Here is a 10189-nt window from a genome sequence, read left to right as displayed (position 1 = left end):
CTGCATTTTGGCTCCTGCACAGGAGCTTTCCTCTGACAAAACATATCTCAGGCAAAAGCCCAAATCTTAAAACCACACAGATAATAAATGATAAATATTGAAAAACTGGTCCAAATCTGCCTTTGTTCATTTAAGTCACCCAATATGTGGCAGGGATGAGCAACAAAATAATGTGCACAGCCAACAATGCAGTTTTATACACAACTGTAAGCTGTAATCTTCTAAAAGTGGCTGCTCAAAATAAGGTCTCAGCTCATTGGTCGCTTAATGCCACCACATTCTTGGGCGTACTTCACTCCGCAGAGGTCCGCGCTTACCCGATTAAACTCAACGCGGACTCTAAGTGGACGTCCGCAAGTCATGTCCGCACAAAGATCAATTTTTACGACCGCATACTCTGTGTCGCACAATAAACTTTTCTTTTGTTTTTTTGCCAAGAGGCGAGAGAGCTCTTCCTCCTCGTCTGTTGACGCCATGACTTAAATTGTGAGAAATGAAGGAATTTGTCACGAGAGAATTAAAACCAGGCCCGGCGTGGCTGAAGGAGGGTCTGGAGATTTCCCTGAGGGCCTGTCTGATGTGTGGGCTGTAGGGCCAGAACTCTGTTTTTTTTTTTAGAACTTTTTATTAACAAGCTATACTTTAAACACAGAACACCACTGCCGCTGCTCCTGGGCTGCCAGCTGCCTCTACCCAGGGCTGTCGGTAGCTCTCGTTTTTTGTGTGTATGACCTGTCACTCAATCCAGTAGGCGTGTCGGCAAATGACCTATCGGCAACCTCAATTTGTCCCGAAGGTAAACGCCCCTTGCCTGCGGAGCTGGGCTGCAGCCCATCAAGGTGTATGCTCGAGTATGAAGTCTCAACCGTCTGCAGACACTGCACGTAGTGTCCGCGTGGCTCACGTAGTACACACAGTATGCCCTAGTATGTGAGAGTGTTAAGTCACAAACTGTTGCAAAACAGCTCAGTGAGACTTCAGCTGAAACTTCACTATTTTTGTTCACAATTTCTCTGGAATTTGTAGGTATTTTTTTTCACCTTCTAGTCTCCCAACATTCACAGTTCACACCGTATAGTCTCATCATGCCTCGCAGACCCCACTCTGCTCTGTAGCGTTATCGGCCCCACTTCCCGGGTGATTGCACATTCTGATAAGTGCAAACGTTGCCAGTCCTGCTGACTGATTACCCAGAGACCTCTGACCTTCTGCAGAACATTTTATTTAGTTAAAGTATAATGAGCAGGCTTTCCCAACCATCTGCAGCTTTAGAAGTAAGGAGATTGAGGGGTGACGCTAGAATGGAGGCCATCTAATTAGCCAATTTAACTGATAACACTGGAGGTGATGTGAAGTGTGCATGTGTATGCGAAAGTCTGTGTGTTTACTGTGATCTCCATCTTATCACTTCTTAAACAAGGATGGATGTAAGGCTTGCAGTATTATAAGGTTGACCCAGGTAAGTATATTTATATGAACTTAAACAAAATGGATATTAGTTTCATACTACTGGACTCGTCTGGTTCAGAGACTTGGTCTGTCTTGCTTTAAATGACAGTCTTTTAGCCTTTAGATTATAATTGCACTAATACAACATCCTAATAAAACAATCACAGGGCTTCCTAATGCTGGCTTTGCATTTCATACTTACTAGCACAAAATATGAACTAGGACACTTAAGTGTCTATATTTTAGTTTTTCATTTTCATTTGACTTATGTTGTAGATCTAAAAAAAAAAAAACACTTTCATGTTCTCCTCATCAAACACTGCGCTGCACTAAATATATTCATCAAGATAATCTTACATCACTCCTTGTTGAACATGCTAACATGAGAAGCTGGAACGTGGTTAAAATCAGAGAAAAAGACATACTATACAAAGTATCTGCTATCTTTCATGTCTCAAGTAAAAAGAAACAGAATATGTGCAAATTAAATATTCATTTTGTATTTTTTAACATACATTCTTTGTACTTCAAGCATTTCAAATCAAGTATTAGTTATTACGTTGTGGTGTTTTTTGTTGTATGTTGCCATGGACAGCGTTCTATTCACTTATTTCCTCACCCTCTTCTTATTGTTTGACATTGTTCTCATTTTTCCTTGTCAATTTTCCTCCCCATCTCTCTCACACACACTGAAAGACTGTGAGGAGAGTGTAACAGCAGAGGAGCCACGTAAGTCAAAGGCTAGCTCAGTGTGTGGCCGTGTTTGTTGTTCTGTGCATGGTAGGATGTGCTGTAGGTGTGCGAGCTTGTGAACATGCTACTAGTCCTGTTCATGTGGGAGTTTCACGTATACCTCTTCACTTTTTAATTGGATACAGGATCTTAGCAAAGAGAGCAAGCCCATGAGGAGCAGCAGGCATACCTTTCCTGTGGATTAACCCCTGTGTTCTTCTGTACTCTTCTCCCTTTTATTCTCTGCCATCCTATTCTCTTTTCAACACACCCTCATGATAATTACCACTTTTGACAATTACCCAGCATACTCCTGGGTTGCACATTTTGTTCTCTTAATCTGGTGTCTTCAATAATTAAAAGCAACCACAAGTCCCTCTTTGTGAATGTAGCTTCATAGGACATGTTTTTCTGTGTGTGTGTGTGTGTGTGTGTGTGTGTGTGTGTATCTGATTGTACTCTTTCTGGCCATAGATGAAATATTCTTTAAAATAATGAGAAAAGAGAAAAAGTCATAATTTACATTTAACCAAGCTAATAGGCAATATTACATTAGATAATTACACTGTTTCAGTTGGCAACACATTTTTCCTTGATAAAATCTGATATAAAAAATAAAATAATAAAGAGGTGGGTGAAGAAGCCTGCTGGGGCAGTAATAAGATCTTGGATTGCTGTAGTTATTCTGGTTTACTATCATCAGCATTTTATACCCTAGAATTAGTTCAACTAAACACTTAAATTCAAAAACTACATTTTACCATCAATAGATTTTATTTTCTCTCCTGATTGTATGAGCGTATCCCAAATTTAGAATACCATAGAGTTTTGGCACCGTGATGTCAAGACTTTAACCACACATCAAATTACAAATAAGATATTTTTGTACAAATTGAATGGAATGTTTTACCACTAAAAAAAATGTAGTTGTATGATGACCTAATAAGACAGTGGTCCCACATTTTTCAGCTTCTGATTAGGCCTGTCACGATAAACAATAAATCAATTAATCACATGATAAATGAAAATGATCAACCTCATTTTCATTTATCAGCTTTATCGTTTCTTTGTGTCGCCGTCTTTCTACTGAAGACACCAGATGACAAAAGGCTCAACTCCAGTGCTCTTCATTGACCCCTCCCTTTCTCTTTTTTCATTAAAATCTGTTTTAATTATCCAAAATCGTGTTTTTGGAAGGTTAAAAGCAGCTAAGCTACGAGCTAAGCTAACAGGCCGACCTTGGGGAAAAAACGTCCATCTTGTCGAAGCTCCAAAATTCACTGTTGAAACTCGTGACTTTGTGTAAAAAGTTGTTTTTCTCTGCAAAAAGAAGCTCGGAAATTGTTTACTGATTTTTTTTTTTTTTCAAAAGCTTTGTTTGACAAATGCTATGCTAAAGAGCTGAAACCACACTGAGCGTCTGCCATTTTGAGAACAAAAAACATGAATGAGAGACAGCCCATGTCACGTCAAGGGGCCTCCCTCCCATTTTTCTTAAAGAGACACGCTGCTCACTCCCTCACTATCCATCCTTTGGTTCAAACAGTCTGCTATCCAGTGGTCAAAAAAGGTATTGCACACAAAAATTAACCAACATTTCTTCTTAAATTTGAGAATTACTAATTATGGTCAAATTTCAAACAATATTATTGTTTATCACAATAATTTCTGAGACAATCGCCCAGCCAAATTTGTTATCCTTGACAGGCCTACTTCTGATCCTTAAAATAACTGCAGCAAAACCTTCCAAACCTAAATCTTGCTGGTTGAAGTTCACAAACTTTGCTAATATACCAAAAATGTAAATGTCAATATTTTTATGAAGCACATTCAGAGTCCTCCAAGTTGAGCCAAAGTGCTGTAAAAAAAAAAAAAGTGCACCAAAAATAATAAAAAAAAAAAAAAAAAAAACCCACATCAGTTAAAAAAACCCAAAACTAATATCAAGTCAAATAAAACAACCTAATAAGTGAATATATATTAAAAAAAAAGTTTCTATTTAAAACTTAAATTAAACACAGTAAGACAGCATGCCAATTTTTGATTACTGGTAAATTTCATTACCATAAGAAAGGTGAGTTTTCAACATACTTAAAAAAAAAAAAAGTCCCAAGTCTGAGGAGATCTTATTTGAAATGTTCCTAAACGGTCCAGAATGACAGCTAAACCACCTAAACATCAACTAAAGTATTTGTTTCATGCTATGACAGCTGTTTATATTTTATAACAAGTATGGCACAAAAGTATGCTGTAAGCACTCATATTTTAATTTATTAGATTTCTAAAAAAAACATTTCAGGACCCCTGACTTTAGGACTGGGCCATATATTGTTCACGATACCGGTAAAATAAGCTTGCCTGGGAAAATAAATGATATCATGATATGCTAATTTCATGACGTAATTACATCAGTGTTTGCTCCGCCCCATTAACAGAACCAAGTGCGCCAAACTACCGAACCGAACTGCGCACTCCCCCATCCACCTGTCTGTACTAGCGTAACGCTAATTAGCTTCGCACAATACTGGCTAGCTAAAATGCTATAAACAAACAATGCGCGGCTCGGCCACTTTTCTCCATCCAGCTCTAAAGTGCAGGTACAGACGGTGACAGCTCAACTGTCTCTCCCTCCCCCCTCCACCAGTGCAGCTTGGCTTTTTTCTTTTCCTGCACCCCGCTCTGGGCTGCTGGTTTGGACACAGCTCGGCTGGTATCTGCTACCAAATGCAGATGCCAAAAAGGGGGCTGAAAATGATGTAACAATTAAACTTGGTTTATGTTTAATGTCAAATTTATTTAAGACATTTACTCTAACACAATGACAACACTCGAACAGTGCAAATTTGTAAATTCTCACAAATCTAATCTAACCTGTTCACAAGCTACAAGTGAAAAGCACACAAGTAGTAGTGCATTGATAGATATACTTCACAGTTTCTTAAATTACAAATTAACTTAAAACATAAGTCTTTTATATTGGTGAGTTATTCTGATGGCATGGCCGACGTCTGATATTTAATTTTATCGCTAATATCAACCGATACTGATATCATGCGATAATTTTGTGCATCCCTTATATATATATATATATATATATATATATATATATATATATATATATTCACATAATGAAATGTCCTCAGTATTCAATGCTGCAGTGTGCCATAAGACCTCTGAGCACAGAGGTAGATATGAATATTGTTTAGACTAAGTGCATTTCAACAAACAAGACGTAGGTATGAATATGTCTAAACCATAATGTGTTGCAAAATCCTGACTTTGAGCATGTGCATTTGTAATGCTATAAAGGTCATGGTGCAACTTTTCGATTACTTCTCTGTGATTATTTATTCCATCAGCTGTCTTATAATAACACTTTGTGTGAGATAAACAGTGTGTAGTTCTTAATAAAAAAACATCTTATTATATAATGCAAAATAAAAAAAATCACGTCAGTGTTTCCTCAACTACAAAATAAATCAGGGATGTTTGTTGATCTATTTCAGGAGATAATGTCCCAAAAAACATAATTTTTACCAATAAGTTCCTTATTAAAAGACTTGTGGACACTTTTTCACCCTGGTCCGTTTTCTTTTTTATTACCTTGACAATGACAACCAAGTAGTTTTCCTGTGTCTGAGCTTGTCATCCTTGTGTCAGCAGAAGAGTAAGTGCATGAATTTGTGTAAAATTTGTCTTTGTATAATACTTGAGTATTTCTGTCTTCCTCAGCTAAAAAAGAAGAGGAGGATCTGGAGGATAAGAAATCCATAAAGAAGAGAATTAAAGAGCTCAAGGTGCTCGATCCCAAGATTGCACAAAATCTGTGTGAGTATCCGTTTCGTCTCAGCCCACTCCTGTCTTGATTTACATTTATCCAACCCTTCATGGCTTTTTATTAATGTACAGAGAGCAGTTATGTCATTCTTATGCCTTTTATCACACATAAATCGTGTCCTGCATGTTTTTTATTTTATTTTTGTGATCATATTGTGTGGGGCAAAGAATGGGATTCAACCTTTTTCTTAAACAAACTGCTTTTTTTTGTCTTATGCGGCCCCTTTTTTAACGTAAAATAAAGCTGAAGTTGGTATTTTAATGCACTCAGCATTTACTGATACAACTTTAACTTTGTGTAACAATTTACTACAGCTCTTTACAGCCAGCTAAAAGTCCTCAGCTCTTGCTTTATTTATTTTTTTATTTTTTTTGCAGATATGTCTCGCAGATATTGTAGCTTCTGGTTTTACGAGCTTCTTTAGCATCTTCCATGCATTGCTTTCTTAGGTTTTTACATATGCCACTGCCCCCTCATGCTCGTCCATCATGTATATATGCCTTAAAGTCAGTTCATCCAGAGGTTTTGATTTACTCTTATAGCGATCCTGTCTCCTTCATGTTCTCATTGACATTTCAGTCTAAAAGAACATCTTTCTAATAAATAATTTATTTTATTTTATGAACTTTTCTTATTTAATGGGCATCAATTTCTTTAGCATTTAAAGTGCCAGAGGTCCACTGGTTATTGTTGAGACAAGACTTGATGAATCAGAGTATTTCTTAAGCTTTAAGTTCCTATCCCGTAGGCCTTTCCTAATGATGACTAAGAAGGACTGTGAACAACCTTTACTCAGGGAAAAAAAAAAAAAAACATAATTAATGTCTGAGGCCTTGGTAAGTTATTCAGCATTAAAATCCCCTGGGGTTCAGAAACCTTTGCATGATTGTTCTTTTTTTTTTTTTTTTTCATTTTTTACTTTACTCCAAAAATGCGTCATTCCAATATTAAGTGATTTTAGAGTAATTTTGCTTTCACAAACAAAGTCTCTATATATGTTATATTTGTACTTACTGGACTTTTAGCAGCAAATACTCAAAGCAGGGGTGTCCAGACTTTTGCCTTTGGTTTGACTCCACCACAGAACAAAGAGGGAGAATTGGAAATACTGTCCATCCGTCCTTGCATGGTGTGAGCATGATAACTTGAAAAATAAGTGAGGTACCAACTTTCAATTTGCTGTGTGGCTGCACCAAGGAAAAGTTCCTTTTGAAAGTTAAGTTGCCACATCAAAATCCAAGATGGCTGACCCCATAATAGTTTAACTACCTTGTGAACATGATAACTTGAAAAATGAAGTACCAACTTCCATTTTGGTGTGTGGCTGCATCTAGACCTAAGCTCACCACTGAATCGTGGCATGTCATGTCATTTTAACGAGTTTTCGACGTGGGGCCTAAAAGAGAGATGCGAATCGACCATTATACCCAAATATATCACAAATGCTTGGCATTTTGTTTTTATGTCGGATGCTCTTCCTGACACAACCATAAACCACCAAGCTACCACAGCCCTCTGCGTGGAGCAGAGAGCTGCCAACTTGGGCGCCTGGGGGAGCAGATGGTGTGCGTTATGGGCCTTGCTCAAGGGCCCAGAGTTGAAGCAAATGAGGGTGGAGACAGGTGTGGGAATTTCACATTTCCCACCACATTTTGATGTTTGTTTGGGGATTTGAACCAGTGACCTTCCGATCACAGACCCACCTTCTCTAACCACTCCACCACCTACTTTTCGTTGCCCTTAAATATTGCACACACACACACACACAAACTTTGTATACAAGCCTTTTCTTTTGCCAGTCCAGAAAAACGCTCATCTTGAAAACCACAAACATTCACTATTCAAATCCCCCAGCGCTGGGGGACATTGGTGTACCATATTTTATTTATTTTTTTTTCCATTTGCTTGTTGCCATAGCAGTTATTACAAGACGGAGCTTAATGTGAATCTGGCCATTTATACCAATGAGTCATCTCTTCACATTTGTGCTAATTAATAATGTCAAGGATGCATTAAGGAGAATGAAAAAAGAAAATGCTACAAGGTATGATCGCATTGATCTATCCTGTTCCCACTCGTTCTGTCTCGCCTCTGTTTATTTCTCACACACACACAGATGCATTCGCACATATATGCTTGGCCTCAAAATGATCGTTTTAAAAGCACCCAGCATTAATGAGGAACCTGCTGATCTCTTAAGCACTCTCAGTTCTTTGCACCTCATTGGCTTATATCAAGGAGAGCTGTGACCTTTGTTTCATGTATTAAAAGAAAATGGGACTAATCAGCCCAGTAACAGTGATAAATCATGCAGCAGAAATTATAGGGCAGGAGTTAGAAGGAAAAAAAAGGGAAGAGGGTAGGTGAGTTTACTGTATGCATTCGACCATAAGAGGGAAAAGGTGTTAAAGCTTTAACTGACGCTGGTAATGAGAATGTGAGTTTGTTAGACTGATGGTTTAATGTTAAAATTTAGTGCAAATTCATTCCAGCTAATGAGCTAGGATGAACTCAGATTTCTCAATTATCATAATACCATGAAAGACTTGAAAGAGTGTTCACATTTTACATAAGTTCTTTAAGTAGGTAAAACAAATGAGCAAGGCAAAATATATATATACCTAGACATTTATTTATTATGAAAAATGATTTTCTTGCTTGTGGGAAAAGTATAACTCTTGCACTGAAATGCAACTTTTCCGTGTACCGGTAATTAGCTGTGATATATTGTACATTCTGACAGTGATGGAGGAGAAGAAGCTCAATCTGGTTTTAGAATTTGTCTAGGAGCGGCTTTCCTGGTTCATCTTTAAATCATGTGCAGCTGATGTCTCTAGATCTTTCCAAAATTCTTTTTAAGATGTACAACATCTTACAAGAGTTTCTTTCTTTGATGATTTCAGTGGCTAGAATACTAACTTATTCTGCCATGTTTTTGTGATCTCATGCCTTGTTTGCTTTACGATGTCATGATTGCCAAACCATTCTGGTTTTATTACCAAATGTTCCAAAATAGTTTAGTGTCTGATTTAGTCAAGAGTTGATGTGCCTTTATTTTTATTTCTTTAGTTCATAGTAGAGCTCGACCTATATGAAAACTTTGCCTGTCGCCGATACAGATATTGTGAGGGAGAGGCTAATTCCAATAACCGATATACTGGATGAATTCGTTTTTGTTTGTTTTGTCCACTACCAAGAATCTAACTAAATAGCTACTTTCAAACTTGTTTTAGAAGAAGCAGAATAAGCTTTATTGTCATTGTACCGAAATACAACAAAATTATGTTCGTACAGTTGTCCAAAGATGGGCGGAGTACAATGTAGCTGCTGCTACGAGAGCGCGGCCTCTTATTCTTTTCAGAATACTTTTGCTTAGATGAGAAAGGGGGAAGAAAACATGAAGGAGAGAAGGTATATATATATATATATATATATATATATATATAATAAAAAAAACTCACACCATTTCCTAGACAGGGCACAGTTTGAGGCATTAAAAAAAAAAAAACCACAGCAAAGCAACATAAATAGACATAATACATATAAGGCCGGTGAAGGCATTGCGTTTTAAGGGAAGGTAGTAGCATAGTCCAGAGCCCCCCTCAGCCATAGTCCAGATAAAGGGTGTTTGTTATCATCCAGCTCGGTTGAGGTTCTGTCACATGTCCACGGCCTTGGGGAAGGGAGGAGTAAGGAGATAGACAGGGCATCTTTGTTTTCATTACATCCCAGGAGGAATTGAGCTACTCTGCTTCCAAGGCCAGATCCACAGTTTGGGTCAGGCAGAACTCGTATTTTGCAGTTCTGCCTTTTACAGTTGCACTAGTACATTTCTCTGATGTGGACTCCAAACAGCCGAATTGATTATTTACGCCGAAAGTCGAGCTTATAGCTTCTCCAGGATTATTCCTTCCAACCGTTCATGGGTGCTGCCAGAAAGTTCACCGTCCTGATATCAGCCTGCTTCAGCTTTGGTGCAGCTCCACATACAGTAGTTCACATAGTCGGAGTGCTGCCAAGCTTCAATATATTCCACACTAATTTGTAGACAATCCAGATTTCACCAACCCAAACAGCAGAATCCAGTTGTCATCAATTCCAATTTTGTTTTTGTCGAGGTAGGGGGTCCTCCATTCACCCTGACTTCCTTTCAGGAGAAGATGATCAATT

The 10189-nt window shown here is 37.9% G+C and overlaps 1 protein-coding gene across 1 annotated transcript in view; it reads left to right on the top strand.

Annotated features, from left to right (window-relative positions):
* Positions 1-10189, top strand: part of LOC119425512 (protein diaphanous homolog 3) — a 305646-nt gene that overhangs the window by 82356 nt on the left and 213101 nt on the right. The window contains exons 19-20 of the mRNA XM_037693044.1: positions 2146-2178; positions 5914-6009. Of these exons, the coding sequence (XP_037548972.1) occupies positions 2146-2178; positions 5914-6009 (129 nt within the window). The remainder of the gene's footprint in view (positions 1-2145; positions 2179-5913; positions 6010-10189) is intronic.

The sequence above is a fragment of the Nematolebias whitei genome, chromosome 2, assembly GCF_014905685.2.
Source record: "Nematolebias whitei isolate Nwh7 chromosome 2, NemWhi1, whole genome shotgun sequence".
Classification (NCBI taxonomy): domain Eukaryota; kingdom Metazoa; phylum Chordata; class Actinopteri; order Cyprinodontiformes; family Rivulidae; genus Nematolebias; species Nematolebias whitei.
Note: the sequence above shows the minus strand (reverse complement) of the source record. Positions and strands in the feature narration are given on the sequence as shown.